General features: G+C 43.8%; 2 protein-coding genes across 4 annotated transcripts in view; both read right to left on the minus strand.

The window, feature by feature from the left end:
- LOC132992056 (transmembrane protein 250) overlaps positions 1 to 17,295 on the minus strand; it is a 131,890-nt gene that overhangs the window by 93,822 nt on the left and 20,773 nt on the right. The gene's annotated exons all lie outside the window — the stretch shown is intronic.
- LOC132991947 (nucleus accumbens-associated protein 2) overlaps positions 2,217 to 17,295 on the minus strand; it is a 30,343-nt gene continuing 15,264 nt past the window's right edge. Inside the window, exons 1-7 of one of the 3 annotated variants that reach the window (XM_061060959.1) lie at positions 10,505 to 12,266; positions 9,131 to 9,312; positions 8,245 to 9,030; positions 6,344 to 6,520; positions 3,630 to 3,735; positions 3,125 to 3,222; positions 2,217 to 3,034 (exon numbers count right to left, since the gene is read on the minus strand). In XM_061060959.1, coding sequence (XP_060916942.1) covers positions 2,496 to 3,034; positions 3,125 to 3,222; positions 3,630 to 3,735; positions 6,344 to 6,520; positions 8,245 to 9,030; positions 9,131 to 9,242 — 1,818 coding nt within the window. In that variant the 5' untranslated portion in view covers positions 9,243 to 9,312; positions 10,505 to 12,266 and the 3' untranslated portion in view covers positions 2,217 to 2,495. Of the gene's footprint in view, positions 3,035 to 3,124; positions 3,223 to 3,629; positions 3,736 to 6,343; positions 6,521 to 8,244; positions 9,031 to 9,130; positions 9,313 to 10,449; positions 12,267 to 17,295 lie in introns of those variants that run through there. The other 2 variants (XM_061060960.1, XM_061060958.1) reach the window with 2 other exon arrangements.

Raw genomic sequence — 17,295 nt, forward strand, 5'->3', positions numbered from 1 at the left:
GAGATTGACCCTGTTGTTCTCCACATCGGAAGACTTGTTCACAACGCTTTAGAAAAAAATCACAGTCAAATTAATGTTATAATCTGGCCCGTTTTTTTAAGAATATACAATTCTGGAAAAAAACAAAAACGTGTCGTATCAAAAGTTTTCGAGCGTTTTTTTCGATCGTGACTCAGTTTCCTCGTCCAAGCAGTGCTACAGTTTACATTCACTCATCAGCTCAGCCACTCTGTCACAGCCCTGTTTCATCTAGGACAGACCACATCTCCTCCAAAGGGAAAACAAAAAAAAAAAATACTGTCAACGTTTTAATTATTACCTAGTGCAATTATAACCCTGTGTTTCTTGTGCAGGGCCTTCTTAAAGCTTCTCAGGCTGAGAAAGAGCCGACCCAAACTTCCCAGTTGCACAGCACTGACGCGTAAACAAAAAGAGATAATTCAGATCGGTTTGCTTTCTCGGTTGTAGCTTCCAAATTTTGCAGTGGGGGAAATAAATAGATAAATTTGACTTTTTAAAAGTTTGTGGATTTAAAATAAAATGGGGGTCAGTCTTTTATCTAAACATGATTAAATGAGTTTCCACACTGATCAGACCCCCCCCCCCCCCCAGATAAAAAGGTACGACAGTGTTTCTCCAAGAATCAACGCACAAAACATCAACAGAAGGCAGAAAGCATGAAAACAGATATCAAAAGAGAAGATACAGGTTTTAAGTCCCTGTTAAGACTCACTCCGCCCCCCCTCCCTTTACAAAAAAATAGGAACATTTATCATCTGAAAGACCAGTCTTCTCCTTGCAAATCCACAACCCCCCCCCCCCCCCCCCCCCCCCATCGAATAAATAATCAGTGATGCAGAGGGCAGTTTAAGTCTCGTAGGACAATCACATTTGCATTAGTTTCACACATTTGAACCTTTTTGTTTTTAGAGTGCGAATGCAACAAGCCAGCAGAAATTGCTCCTAAAGGTTTAATTCAATAATTTACCCCCAAGGGAGAAAAAAAAAAACAGACATAAAAAAAATAAAAGATGGAAGTAGTCCCACGTCACCACATGAAGGTGAAACAGTGCTTCTCGCTTTCACTTCCTTACTACACCATGTATTCAACCACCTTAACTTATGGCGACAGCACGCTCTGTTTGAGAATAAAAAAGAAAAGAAAAAGGAAACTGATTTATTCTCAAAAACAGTCACACCCGGGTCAGTTCTGATGTCACATCCCGGTGAAAAATGGCGGGAAAAGTCCTTTTTGCGTATTTATGGCATAACTCGAGGTACAGTAGCTGTTGTCTTTTATTTCGCTGCAGGTTTGTGGCTTTGTTGTCGTTTTCTTAAATTCTCTGTTTGTTCTCATGCATGCAAGCTTGGGTTTAATGCATGTTGCTGCTCATGTCTCTCTCAGCATCTCCAAGACAGAATGATGTATGACTGAAGTTAATTTTCAAAGGTAAAAAGCATTGTTTCTTTTTCTCTTTTTTTCGATCCAGAAAGAGTGTTTTCAATGCATGGGTGCAGATATTAAAGGCTAGTATCCTAAAGTGAGTAATGTTTGTCCGTGTGTGTGTGTGTGTGTGTGTGTGTGTGTATGTTTGGTAGTTAAAAGGAGGCAGTTTGGAGCAGACACAGGCATCACATTGATGATTAAGTCGGATTTGCCGCGGTGGAAAATGCATGAAAAAACAACTCCATGTGATAGATTATTTGTTTCGATTGTGAAGTATTTAAGATTCTTGGAAACACTTTTCTAATCTTTTTTAACCGCAAAAATGCAGATTTATCAGAAAGGGAAATTCATCTGTTATCTGGTGTTAATAAAGTACATGACCTCTATAATATCACAATCGTGTCGTTGTTAAACATGTCTACATATTCAATGTACAAGCGAAATGATGAGAAGAGGTCTGAATGCTTTAAAATCGACTGCCCCCTCGAGAGTTTCTCCGGTCTGCTCTGCCCGAGGTTACAGAGGTTATTTTAAGATGCAGCTTTCCAAGAAAATTGAATCACTTTAAAAAAACCATAATGCCACACACCATAAACTGCCCGCAAAGCAGCTGCTGCTTTTTTTTTTGTACTGAATTGAAAGGATGAATCATTCAAGCCCATTTGCTCTGCGATCAGGCCTTTGTGATTTTCCGGTGCAGAAACACAGAGTGAACACAGAATATATGGAGAGAAGGGTGGAGCAGAAAGTGTTGTTTTTTTTTTCCCCCCTCACAGTGTGAATGCCATGCCTGTGTCAACTTCTCCTGCCGGGTGTTGTAGTTCTTCTGTCAGTGTGTATGTGTGAACACACATGTGCGCATGCATGTGAGACAAAAATGTCCTGTATATTAAGACCTAAGAGCGCTGCTTTTTGTGCTGAAAAAATTCCCGCTGAGGAAGCACGAGGGGGAGAAGAGAAAGAGTGGTGGGCGAGATGTTAGAGTAAGAGAGCAAGCGAAAAAAAAGAAAAGCGGTGTTAAACAGATTTCACAACGTGAGAGAGGCATTCACTGTCCGTTCACCCTCAGGCCTTGTCCAAAACTTTCCACCTCCTGCTCTGGCGGCGTGTCGCCACAGCTGCCCGCCTCGGCCCCTGGGATCAAAGATGGCGCCCCCAGTGATCTGTCTACCCCCTCTAACCCCGCATCCTCCTCGTCTTCCTCCTGCTCCTCGTGGATTACTCCTTCCCCCTCGCCTTCGGCCTCTCCTCCGGCTCCTCCAGACCCGGGGCTGCCCTCCCTCAGCGGCTGATGAGTCCTGAGAGGGTCCTTACGCTCCGGGTACAACCGTTGCTCTAAGGACTTGAAATCAGGTTCAAAGGGGAGGGGCAACCCCGCCTGAGGGGCTCCCAGCGCCAAGCCCAGACCCACAGCAGCGGCGGTGCCCATGCCCATCCCTGCACGGTACACCTCCATACTGTCTGGCAGCATGGACTTGATCTTGGGCAGCCATCGCTTGCGTACCCGCCTTGCGTTTGTGCACATGTCGGCGGCGATCACATTCATTTCACTCTCCTTGAAGTTAGGGTTGAAATTTTGACAGTAGACTGCAAAACAAAAAAGACAAAAAAAAAAAGTTAATGTAGACAAAGCGTGCTTTTTTTAAATACATCAGAATCTTTAGATGTTGAACCTACGTTTGACAGCGTTGAGGACCCTGCTGTCGAGGGGTTTCCTACTGGGGTCACTAGTAGAAGAACGGATTCCAGTCCCACAGCTATTGGCTAAAGTGTTTCTGCAGGGACACACAGTGAACACCAGGGGGTGCAGTCAGCAGCCGGCACATAACAGTAGATATACATGAGAACACACACACACACACACACACACACACACACACACACACACACACACACACACACACACACACACACACACACACACACACACACACACACAAATAACCGCATTGCACAACATGACCACAGATGGAGTGTGAAAGTTGGTTTGTGACAACAGCAGTAGTGTTGGAGTCATACACAGAACACTAATCTTACTGTAGGTCCTTCAATTCAAACTGTTCTGCTTTTTTTTTTTTTTTTTTTTCTGTGTGTGTGTGTGTGTGTGTGTGTGTGTGTGTGTGTGTGTGTGTGTGTGTGTGTGTGTGTGTGTGTGTGTGTGTGTGCGTGTTTGTAATCTCACCTATCAAAGAACGTGGCTAACAGGCGGCGGAGCAAGACTTTGTGTTTGATTCCGGCACATAGATGACAGTTCATCAGCTGGCCTCGAGTCATGAACACCTGTGTACCTGAAAAAAGAAGAATATATTAAAAATCAGTTTCTTTGTTTTGGAAGACTCTTAAAATTCATCCCTCCTCTTCTGGTTTTAATTACCCTTTTTTTTTTGTCGGATTTATTTGACAGGTTTTAAATATTTTAGGGAGTACGAGAAAGCTTTAACTGCCTCAAGTAGAAAAAAAAAACAACAAAGGAGAAAATTGAACGCGAAGGCTGTAAAAACATCAAACTGTTCAAAATGAGTTTGAATTCTGTTCAAGGCATATCTTTGACCTTCATGTTTTGTGTTTCTTGCAATTCCAATTTGTAGTCCGTGGGTTTTTAATCTCATTTCATTTTAATTTGATTGAATCTAAAGTTTTGGTGTTTTTTTTTTTGATTGATTACCGACTGCATCTGCATGTGTCCTCATGTCGGGGTTGTTCTCGATTTATTAAGTTTACTTGGAAGTATTCAGACTGCATTATTTTTTTTGGTCTGAACGATCCAGTACTAAACTCATTAGACTTCCTGCCATGCTCCATTGTAGGAATTGAAACGGGTACATGTCGAGCAGCACCAGGTCTCTTTGAAAGTCTCTTGTCTGACTGCCAAGAGCAATATCTGGCAGTCACACCAAAGACATCCACTTTTTTTTTTTTGTCTCATCATATCCCCCAAAAAAAAAAACATTTCTCTCATGCTCTCTGAGACCTTTAAGAGCCATTTAGCTAACTACGGTCAGGCCGTCATATGCCTTTTTTTTTTACCCCGGAGTGACTTGTGTCGAGGCGCTCCACCATAAAGGCCTGATTGATGATCACTGCAGAGATGGGTGTCCTTCTGTCACTGTCTTCAATCTCTGCAGTGAGCCTCTGCAGCTTTAGACGGCACGGAACAGATCGACTCTGTGACGCGGTTCAGTAGCGGTCTCTGTCAGCCAATGAGGATCAGTTTTAACGCGGGTCATGTGCAGTCTGAAGGTGTTTCAAAGGGTAAAGATCTGAGCATTAGAGACTTCTAGACTATAGTTTATCAGTGACGTAGGTTAGAACTGCTGCTAATCTCTAATAAATGTAATTGTTACAAATATAGATTTTAGTTAGTGATACTTTATTTCCTGTTATTGTTTATACTTCCTTTTGTTTCTTTTTAATAATTGTATTGTTTATATTGCTTAGTGGTGTTCAAATCACTACTTTTTTAGTTATTTAATTTATTTATTAAATTAAGACATTAATCAACATATCAGCAAACCGCATCCATGTAAAGATGCTAGAATTAGCTTAAAGCTAAATTTCATCTTGTTTATATTTGTTATTGTTCATTATACCTCAGTGATGTTTCTACTTTATTATCACTAAATATCACTTATTATTGTTTATTCGTTTCTAATCACCATCCAGTAGTTTGGTCTATGTGTTTTGGGAGAATATCAAACTGATAAAGAAGACGATGACTGTAAATAATGTTCAACCGTATTTTAGCAGATTAGCATTACTCAGATAGACGATGTGTTAAAACTTGATAAACAAGTTCTTTTGAATCATAGAAACTCATATAACTGTTAACATCCGCAACTGAATAGAAGGAAACAGCCTGTTAGTTAGTTAGCAGCCTGTTAGTTAGTTAGCAGCCTGTCCGCTAAGCTAACACGCCGTCATACGGCCTCACCGAAATCGACAGCAAAAGTTCAATTTAATTTATTTTTTTTGGCGATTTTTGCCTTTATTGGGTTGGACAGCTGAAGAGAGACAGGAAGTGTTGGTGATAGAGAGTTGGGGAAGACATGCAGCAAAGGGTCGAGGTAGGATTCAAAAGCCTCAGCTGCTGCGATGAGGACTTTTAACTTCCATACACGGAGCGGGCGTCATCACTGCTCGGCTATCGGTGCAACCAAAAGTTACATTTTTTTAACGTACTCGAGACATATTCTGGATCGAAATATAACGAAGCTGAGGAGATTCACAGGCACATCAGATATCCCAGATATCACTTCGGGCTGACTGGTCTCCATACACACAAGTAAGAGGAAACGAGGCATTAGTGATGTTTATACATCATTACATTTTCATAATAGAGTTGTCTTTTTTTCTTCTTGTTGTTTTTATTCTACTTTATACTCCATTCAGTTTTTATTTCTGATTTTCATGTCTTATTTTATCCTTTCTGATATCTCTCCCTCCTGCTCGTCTAAGAGCAACTGATTTCCCCATGGGATCAATAAAGCATTTTTGGTTTTGATATGTTCTGCAGTTCTCGACACACGTCACTGTAAACTAGATAACCAGAATCTAATCCCGAACTGCGTCTTCTCAAGGGTCAAACAAAGATTTAATTTGAGTGTCTCCTGCATAAAGAAACGCCAGTAAAGGTTACTGGGTTGTTGATAATAAATGCAACCTCGCCCAGATACTCTTTTTCAGTGTGTGGCCAGCTCTGGGAAAAGTCATGACTCAGTTAAATCTCTACATCTAAATGTAATTTTCCCCACATACACATTTTTAATTATGTCAATTCCGCAAAATGTTGGATGCACGATTACTTTTTACGAAAACTCTTTGGTTGAAAGTCCTTCTCTGCATGCAAGAGAGTTACTGTGTGCAAGTGGATGAATGTGTAACTATGTGCGTGCCTACCAGCTACCAGCTCCAGCTTCTCCCCGGGGTCCCCCTCAGAGTAGAGCTTAGGGTGGCAGCGGTAGCCGATCTGGCTGATGAGGCTTGCAGGCAGAGCCACCAGGTCCCTGCGGATCAGCACACAGTTGCGGTTCTCCAAGGCCAAGGGCACCGCTGCCATCTCAGACTTGTCCTGGACTGATGAAAGCAGAGAGAGAGAGAGAGAGAGAGAGGGAGAGAGAGAGAGAGCAGGTTCAGAAAGAGGTTTGTGCGGTACTCGTAAAAAAAAAAAAAAAAGTACACAGATAGAGAAAACGGATTCATGCAAGTGTTGACCCTCTGTGCCCCGCTGTATGTGCACAAAAGTAATCAGTGAAGCAGGTTTGTGTCACTTTGCTGTGTTTCATAAATGTTTCAGAGCATTGCAGATGTATCCTAGATAAGTCACGATGCAGCATCAGCAACTTGACTTTTGGAGGGGAACGCACCTAAAGCCCGGTGGGTGTAAGTTTCCTACTCACAAAACTGTCGCCCCCCCCCCCCCAACCTCTGAGATGAGATTTGTGTTGATGTGCACGCACACACAACTCCTCCAGGCACATTTGATCACATGCAGAAGTGAATCCATTAATTGCTACATGCTTGCACATTGTGCATGCAGGAAAGTATGGATTTCTATTGTGCAGTTTTTATCTACACACACACACACACACACACACACACACACACACACACACACACACACACACACACACACACACACACACACACACACACACACACACACACACACACACACACACACACACACACACACACACACACACACACACACACACACACACACACACACACACACACACACACACACACACACACACACACACACACACACACACACACACACACACACACACACAGGACAGTCATGCAGGGTTCTCAAATATCCCACAATGTCACCCTGAGGTGCTCTGAGTGATTGGAGATAGAGTGGGTTTCATAAATATCTGAAACTCTAGAATTTGACAAACCTGTTGGATGCCTGCAGGATACTGTACAATTGACAGTGTGTTAGTGTGTGTTAGTGTGTGTGTGTGTGTGTGTGTGTGTGTAGGGCGTTTACGTTTAAATGCAAACACAAGTGACTGAAGCATGTACGCTCGCTAATGAAGGACAATCTGCACCAGTATGAAAGTGTTCGAACAAAAAGCAGCACAGAGTGTGTGTAAGGAGTGTGTTGATGGTCACGATGCACTCCAATCGCATCTCCATAAAGCTATCTTTATGCTGAGAGAACCCCCCCCAACACCCCCCCCCCCCCCCCCCCAAACACACACACACACTTTAGGCATCCTTCTTTTTTTCAAATGCTCAGGATACATGATTTATAAAAGGTTTAAATAATGTAACCGATGTGCATCCGTTTCTCTTTGTACAATATGTAACAAATCCAGACAAGGAGCAGCTAATCCCCCCCCCCCCAAAAAAAACTGCATTTATGGTTTCTGCAAGTCATGCAGAGTTTTACTTTTAGATCAGCCTGGTATCAAATGAATTTCCTCCCTTTGCGCCAAGGGCATTTGGGAAAGTAATTCACTTAGTCAGTTCTTCCATGACTACAAAGATAAAAAACTCAAGCAGGGCTGCCGTTGACTCTGAGCATTTTCTCATTTGATCAGATTTATCTTTGAACTCCTATGATTTATTTATATATTTGTGTATAATTGTGAGGTGAAACTGTCTATAATGGAGAGGCTGCTGTATTTTTAGCAGTTTTTTAGGATAGATGAAAAATACTTCAGAGTAAAGCTTCCGTGATGAGTGCTCTCCATGAAAATGTGCCAATGGAGTTCGAGCTCCACCTAAGCTCTGAAGCACTTCACGAAGACCGAGTAAAAGCATCAACATAACGTGATACTCACTCCCGTAGGGGTTGGCCGAGCGTCCATACAGATGACTGTAGGCATCGTCTGTAATCCCGTCGTACGGCTCTTCTTCAAACTCCTCGTCCTCGTTCTGGTAGGAGGTAGGGCTGTCAGTGGTCGGCAGGCTGGACGCTCCAGGACTGGACCTTTCAACTCCTCCCCCTCCTCCTCCTCCTCCTCCTCCTCCTCCAGCTCCGCCCCCGCTGGCCCCGTGAAGGTGGTAAGGAGGGACGCCGGGGATTGTGGTCCCGCCCGCCGTCGTGTAGAAGAGCGAACTCGCCCTGGCAAGGCGGCTCCCCAACTCCGAGGACGAGATCTTGCTATGCATCGAGGGTACCGTCAGGGGCGTGGGGTCCCCGCTTTCTAGTTTGATCTTACGCTGCGGCAGTAGCATGGACGGAGACCACCCCGGGGTCCCCAAAAGAGCCGCCACAGCTAGTCCGTTCCCGTTATTACAAGGACTCTGCGGCTCAGATCCCGTCTCCTCTAAGGACCCCGCCGTCTGCGAGTCACAGTGCGGGGAGTTCGCCTTGAACATTAGGTCCATGCCCCGTTCGACTATATGCTGAATCTGGAGGTAGCCAGCTGTGTACATCACCACCAGCTGTTCACTAGCTGCCATTGTTAGCTTCCCTGTGTAGCAGAAAGTGAGGATCTGCTCAAAGCAAGCAGGTGTGACGGAGGAGGGCAGCTCAAACTGGGTCTTGGTGGAGCTGCTGAAGAGGTCGCGGAAGTAGAGGCTGCTGGCAGCCAAAACGGCCCGGTGGGCTTTGAACGCCTGGCCTGCATGGTAGAAATAACACAGAATAGAAGAGTGTTGAGAATTATCTTTAAAGGTGCTATTGCCGCTAAGCTAACGTGTCCAGATTTCAGAATAACAAACCTTTAACAAGGATGGAGACATCGCAGTAGTGTCCCATCAAGCGCTGCTCATTCAGGGAGCCCAGAACTGTGGCTCCGAAGTTCGGGATCTCCACATGGAGCAGCTGGGACATGTTGGCCGCCGAGGTAGAGGAAGATGGGGTTTCAGATATTTACTGCAGACTCCACCGCTGAGAGAGGCATCTGTTTGAAAAACACAAAAAAAAAGTATTGAGAACACGTCGAAGAGGAGAAATGGAGTGAATCAAGAGAAGAAGAAGGAGAAGAAGAAGAAGGAGAAGGTGTGAAAGATGAAAAGACGTGCCATCGGGAGGCAGAGAGGTGAGAAGGTAGAAACTGAGAGGATCTCGATTATGAGAAAAGCACAGAGGATTGGGAGAAAAAAAAAAGAAAAAAGAAAAAAGAGTTGAGACCAAGTGAGAAAATGAATTGCAGTTGAGGGAGAAGTGAGAGGTGTGTGAAAGAGAGATGGATTCGCGGAGATAGTGGGTGAGAGAGGAGAGGCAGGAGAGAGAGAAAGGAGGAGTCAAGTCAGTCCACAGAAGACAGAAAAAAAAAAAAAAAAAAAAAAACAAGAACACAATGGCGTTCCTACTGTACATGAAGAATATTGTGAAATACCCTAAGGCTATGCTGTTTTCATGACTTAAATTCCAAAACGCTTGGACTCATTCCACGCATCACACTTAACGCATCAACCACCATCTTCCTGCAGCTTGACCCGAAAGGCCGTCTTGGCAACAACTTTTCCTCAACCATTTTTTTTTTTTTTTTTTGAAAAGTCTCAGTTTAAAGATGCTCCTTAAATTTCGCTGACTCTGCACCTTTTTTTTTTTTTTTTTTTTTTTTTCGGTCTGCATTTGGGTTCTTTCTAAACTCTGGCGAGGGAAAAAAGTAACTCATGTCAAACACACAATATCATATCCTCGAGTAACATTCTCCAGGCTTATTAGTACCTCTTTTCTTTTTTCCCTAAACCTTGTATCATTGTTTTTTTCTCCCCACCAACCCACACACACTAACACACACACACACACACACACACACACACTTATATGTGCGCACTAGTTTCATTATTAAGCAATGCTGCAGAACAGTTTCCAGGAATACAAACTGAAAAAATGTCACCGCCTCTCTTACACACACACACACACTCTATGTCTCTCTTACTCTCTCCCACTTCATGCAGACAGACATGCACTCTGGGTTACTTACATAAAAAGTGCTCTCACACACACACACACACACACACACACACACACACACACACACACAAATATACAGTACAGGCTGTATAGAGAATTTGCTGTGTACTCTCACCTTTCACACATGCACAAATGCAGAAATAAAAGCTGGTATCCCAGACAGTTCTGACCTGTGTGAGCCAGTCTTCTGGGTAAAACACACCATGGAGCCTTTGCACAAACACACACACCCCCAGCAGCAGCAGAAGCAGCAGCAGAAGCAGTCAGGACCAGGACGGAGGAGAAGGAAGGAGAGGACTCTGATACACTCCGTCTGGGCGACTCTCTCTCTCTTTCGCTTAAAAGTGTCTCGAAGACGATTCTTCTTCCTCTTCTGCCCTGACTTTTCTTCTCCTTCTATCCTCCTCTACCTCTAAATCCTCCAAAGCCCCATTCTCTCTGCTCCCTGTCTGCTCCAGCTCTGCCTCCCTGTCATTATCTCTCTCTCTCTCTCTCTCTCTCTCTCTCTCTCTGTGTGTTTCTCACCCCCCCCCCTCTCTCTCTATTCTCCAAGGGTTGAATTCAACAAGTGCCGCTGCCGGGGGGAGAGAGAGGGAGAGAGAGAGAGAGAGAGGAAGAATGGGGGTGAGAGAGAAAGAAAAGCAGAGCAGAGCGAATCAATGATGAAAGGAGTGGGAGGCTCAGCGTGTGCATGTGTCTGCGCGCGTGTGTCTGATCAATGCAGTATCTATACGTCGCAGGGAGTGGGAGGGAGAGAAAAACACAGGCTACAGTTACAGACGGAGACAGAGACTGGGCAGAGCTAGAGAGAGAGAGAGAGAGAGAGAGAGCGAGAGAGAGAGAGAGGGAGCAGAGGAGGGAGGGGAGGGGAGACAGAGAGAAAGTCATCTGAGGACAGTACGAGTAGAGAAAGACAATTAGGTTGAAGCAACTTCTGCCACTTTGCCCCCGGACACAGATGCCTATATGGTCTCACAGAAAGCGGAGGAGAATGACTCAGACACGAGGGGAAACGAGCATAAGCTTACAGAGGTCACAGAGACGCCATTTATTAATTAATTAAGACACCGAGTAGTGAAACTTCTGGATTCCCAGTTTGACGCAAGTCTGGACAGAATGCGTCACGTCTCTGTAAAGCAAAAATGCAGTAATCCTCTAATCCTTAAAATAAAAGTTTTTTTTTTTTTTTTAAAAGTCGATAAAAAATGTGATTTCAAGGAATTTCCCGTTTTCTTACAATCTGTGAAAGACAATAGATGAAAAAAAAAAAAAAAAAAGGAGGTTTTACTTTACCAGCAAGTGTTGTGTATTTTCTCTGAATCATGCAAAGACCTCTCTCTGCCAAACACCTACACACACACACACACACACACACACACTCACACACACACACACAGTGCAGAGAAGTTGTGTCTTCACGCAAGACTATGTTGCATTTCTACATGAATTGGTGAAGTTAAATGATTAATTTACGCCTCCGCCGTGGTGCCGCAGCTTATTCAGGTGACATTTCAATTTTTTTTGTTTGTTTTTTTTTTTTTTTTTTTAAATGGTGTTACTTTTTTTTATTATTCCGAGCAGCACGTGGACTTGCCTCCCTAAATGTAGCTTGATGTAGATGAGGGAGGACAGGAGGCAGATGTCACAAAAGATGACAGGGAAAGGAAGATACAAGACAGAGAAAGGGGGATAACTTCCAGAGAAGTGTGTGGGAGGGAGAGAAGGCAGAATGGTTGTGACATGAGTAAGTGCATTTTTTTTTACAGTATGTGTAGCAAATGTGTAATTCTTGCGTGTCAGAGAAAAGGCAAAACACTTCTGACCTCTGAGAGAGAAGAAGTTTGAAAAAGCCAGCCTGTGTTTGAAAGCTGCTGCAGATCAGTTTTGTTACAGACTTGGTCCCCAGAAAGTATCCAGACACAATGCGCTTCATTTTTTTTTTTTGTAAAAAAAAAAAAAAAAAAAACTCAAGTGGAGAAAGTTGTGCTAAACCGAGCAAACTTTTACTCTTCAGTCACAGCGGAAATATGAAAGGGAGGATATCACAAAGCGCTGAATACTGTGAGTCAGATTTAGAAAGCTTTTTTTTTTTTTTTTTTTTTTTTGTTGCTCCAGCAGGGCGATATCTGCACGGCACATATAGGCACACATGAGTGAGCACACACAAAAAAAGGCACAGTGAGACGCAGGAGAGACTAAATCCGCACACACACACTAATGCAAACAGACATATACACACACTCTCCCACTGGCAGGTAATCTCGCTGTGCACACTCAGCGATACACATTCTGTTTGTTTGTCTGTCTGAGCCTCTGTGAACCGGACAGACCGCTTGTCTGTCGGTCACTCCATGTGTGTGTCAGTCACTGTGACTATTGTGTCCTTACATCGCCTCCATGCTCCTCTCCTCCTCTCTTTTTTTTTCTCCCCCTCCTCCTCTCTCCTTTCCCGCCCCGCATACCACATACCCACTGTCTCTCTGCCAATTAATGCACACAGGGCTGCATTGCAGTGAGGTTGGCGCGTGCCACGGCAGCTAGCACAGTACAGAGTCTACAGACATGCATGTACGTGCCAGCCGGGCAGAGCGAGAGGGGAGGAGGAGGAGGAGGAGGAGGAGGAGGAGGAGGAGGACGAGGACGAGGACGAGGAGGTAGGGGAGGGGAGGGAGAGAAAGAGCAAAGGAGAGTGAACGGGGAATATGTTGAGTCAGGCAGACAGGACGGCGGTGTGGCACTCTGCACATATACAGAGAAGAAGAAGGAGAAGAAGAAGATGTAAACGTACGCACGGATGAACATGAGCCGAATGTGCGTGTACATTATGAGGTGAAACGCGCAGGCACACGCGTTGACACACTTATTAAAGCGAACATGTGCATGCAAACTCAAGCTCGGAAAATTGCAGCCTCCTCCTGCCTGCATTAAATATAGACTTTGCACATCCCTGATAAAAGAATATAAGACATGAACTCTGTCAACTTGTTTGCCTAACGAGTGATTAAATGTGTGTGCGTGTGTGTGTGTGTGTGTGTGTGTGTGTGTGTGTGTGTGTGTGTGCGTGTGTGTGCGTTTGCATTGCCATGTCAAAGTTTCCCGCATACCAAGGCGTGTTTGTTTTATAATCCTCGTTATATACCAGGCTGTGACTTTTGGCACTCTATGTAAAGCATGTGAGCGTTTGTGTGCATGTGTGTGTGTGTGTGTGTTGAAAACTAGATTTGAATCCTGTTCTGATTGTTGTCTGCTTTGTTGGGAGTGTGTTACATCCATTTTAATCAAGGACTCATACCTACGCACAGTGTTATTAACTGTAGCAGCAGGTCCAGGCATATTTGAATAATACGAAGAAATGAGACGATTCACCAGATGGCACACACACACACACACACACACACACACACACTCAAACACACAAGAACACACACATGCACAGACGCAAACACAGATTTAATGACTAGTTATACTGTAGCTACCTTGCGCATGACAATAGGGGAACATTCAAACATTAAAAAAACCACACAAGTCACACACACTTATGATTCATGTGTTTGCCTTTGAGTAGTTTATGAAAGAGTTCAGGCAAGTTCAAATCCTGAAGTTTAGTTGGTGGAACTTTTATATAAGATGTAGACAAAGACTAACATGTAACGTGAAGTTAAATAGCGGTACAGTTCATTTATGTTTTAGTTTGAGAGAAGCGGTTTGCACAAAAGAGGAAACTAAAAGAAAAATGTCAGGAGCGAGATCAAGAGAACAGCCCCTTCCCCTCCTGCTTAGGGTCCCTCTCTATACGATCTCAATATGAACAGTCGCCTCGTTATAAATATTCAGATCCTGCAGTTGTTCTCATGTCTAAAGTGTACCAGACAACAGATTCTATCCACGTTGAGACGGCAACGCTCCCTGGCAACAGTTCTACCAATCGGGACCGAGCGGAGCGGGTGTCTGCCTGAGTCTGTCTGAGGATCATTATGGGATGTCGAGAGAGCGAGAGAGAGAGAGGGAGAGGGAGAGAGAGAGGCTGCTTAGCATTGCTTATAATGCAACATCATTCTCTGTGTATAGACCCCGCTGAGTGAAGTTGTCTGGATCAAAATCATCTTTTCTTTTCTTTTTCTTTTTTCTTTTTTTCTCTCTCAAATCTTCCTATGAATCACATCGTTACGTAACAAACAGACAACTCTGAAAATGATTTGTTGTGGGCTGAATATTGTCTGGTATCTTTCCACTTGTATTCACTCATTATGCACCGATAATGTAACTCTTAGTTTGACTAGGAGGAGGAGGGGGGGGGGGGGGGGAGTATGGGGGGAGGGAGGGGGGTGCAGAATATCAGGTTGAACTCATGGCTGTCTGCAGCAATATTGAAGTGACAATGTGAAACATTTGTTGATGTAGGAAATAACATAAAACCTGCATCATGAAAACTCATCACAGTCATTTAGATAATATTAAATCTATAGTTTTCATGTCAGTATTTTAACTGGGAATGTTCTGGACTGGACTGTAAGCTGTAATGGAATTTAATCTTTCACAATGTCTATCAAACTGTATTTTGAAATAGACTGATTGTTGTGGAACGGTGATACATATTCCTTTCTGTGTGAGTGTAGCATGGCACTGTATGGTAACCTCAAGACAGGATGTAAAGTCTGGGCGGCTGGGTGGCTGGGTGGGCGGGCGGGTCAACGCAGACATGTGCCAGACAAAGACGAGCACTGTGCTTAATGTATCAAAGAACATACACGTTAGATAAAGCAAGCGGTCGGAGGTGGTGGATCTTGTGACTTGTCAGTGATTTGTGCGTGACCCAATTTACGTACATGAATCACTTTATCAGGCAGTCTCTACAATGGAGACACTGAAAATGAAGGCCGTATATTTTATTACCATTATCTCGTCCCAGCTGTTCGGGGGCCTCCTCGGGCTGCTCGTAAAGCATTCTGGGATAGCTCGCAAAGCGGGCCGGGAAGGCAGTGCCACTTTTTTTTTTATCCATTCAAAGAAAAACAGTGGTATACTGTGAAGTAAAAAATACTACACAATTAAGTAAGCAGCGGGGCTGGGCAGCGGGGCTGGGCAGCGTGTCTCTACGCGTCTCGGTAAAGTTTAGAATATCCGCACCCTGAGGTCAGAGATATACTTGCTTTTAACTACTAGTGTCAGGAATTCAGGCTCTTCTCATTTGGCTCAGCTCAGCTCCAAAACAGCTGAAGATCAGGACCATTTCGGCTTTATTAAATCATCCAAATTTAGCCCGGTTTGATCTATGATTGATATGTGAGCATGTACTTCAACCGAATCATTCATGGTTATTATACTAAACCGTACTGAGCACTAGGTGTGCCTGTGGCCGAGCAGTGTAACACACATACATAACAACAAAAGCGGGAAAAAAAAGGAAAACGGCTCCAATCGTTCACATTAAAGAGCTGGCACATAGACCGACAAAATCCCTGTTAACTTCTCTGCATCGGTTTGGAGCGTTGGTCGCCAGACGCAGCTGCATGATGCAGTATGCACACTAACAGAAGGGGCAGTGTAGAGATGTGACGGGGTCAACAAAACAGGACGGGCAACAATAGCAAAAAGCTTCAAAGACAAGCTGATGGACCTCGTCTGAAATGATCCACATCTGTACGACGGGTCACTGCCACTGCACAGAGACAAACATGACCGTCAAAATAGCCGACAACAGATGTGTTCCATATTAAGTCCACATGGAAATCTGCTGAAACTAAATGTTGTGAGACTTAAATTGGGATCAGTGTTGACGGTAAAATGGTTTCAGTGTTTCCATTGGTAACTTTTCATCCTCCTCTACCCCCCATTCCCTGTGGTGTTCCCCAAGGTGCCATACTTGGTCCAGTCCTCTTCTCCATTTACTTACTCCCGCTAGGCCAAATCTTTGAAAATTTGGAACTCTTTGCCCCGAGACATCCGTCTCTCTCCCACTATTGGTGTTTTTAAAACTCGCCTTAAAACATATAATTGCTTTTAATGTTCAGTAACCCGTCAAGCACAAAAAACCCATCGCTCTGTTATTCTTGTGTTACACTGGAATTAACTGTCACTTGTTCTCTTCTTGTTTTTATTGTTGTTGTTCTTGTCTGTTACTTTTTAATGCTTTGTTTGCAGTGTTCAGCACTTTGGATCAACAATGTTGTGTTTAAAGTGCTGTATAAATAAAGTTGATTTGATTTGATAATCAGTCACCTGATTCCAACTGATGTTACTGCTATTTATTGATGTTACCATGTTAGCTCTGATCTCAGGATGAACATTATACAATAGTAACCTCTTCAATGAGTGTCGCCATGTCTGTAGTTTACATCCCGCACATCAGGTAGTCGCTTACAGCCTGCGATTTCTAGTGCGCCCTCTAGAGGTATCCTCCAGTAACACACGTTACATGGCTAAGTATATGAACCATTAGGTTTATGACTCAGCCGGTTGTGTACACTCAAGGTTTAAAAAAGCACGTTTTTCTCCCGCCTTATTTTATTTTACCAGGTTACAGGGATTGTAAATGTTGTAAATATGTTTACATGTTACTCAGAGAGTTAATATGGCGGGGTGGGATTCATAAGATGATTTATAATATAGATAATTTGTTAAATTAAAGGATACTGCCCTGTCATATTACATCTACTGTCATGGTGGTCACCAACTGTTTCCCCTGAAATCAAACAGTTAATGACTGAATTTTCCTGGTGGCCACTCTTACTGAGTATAAAAGTCACATTGGGGTTTCACGGTGGTTGGGGACTTTATCAAACACAAACTAGTGACAGCAAAGCCCCTCCCTGTACGTGAGGGCTACCAGTCAGTTTAGCTTGTACTCGTGGTGATGTGCGTGAGAGAAAAACAGACAGAGGGAAAGACAGGAAGAGCATGTATGTGTGCGTGAGCATTTGTGAATATGAGTGTGTGTGTGTGTGTGTGTGTGTGTGTGTGT

The sequence above is a fragment of the Labrus mixtus genome, chromosome 17 (genome assembly GCF_963584025.1).
Source record: "Labrus mixtus chromosome 17, fLabMix1.1, whole genome shotgun sequence".
Classification (NCBI taxonomy): Eukaryota; Metazoa; Chordata; class Actinopteri; order Labriformes; family Labridae; genus Labrus; species Labrus mixtus.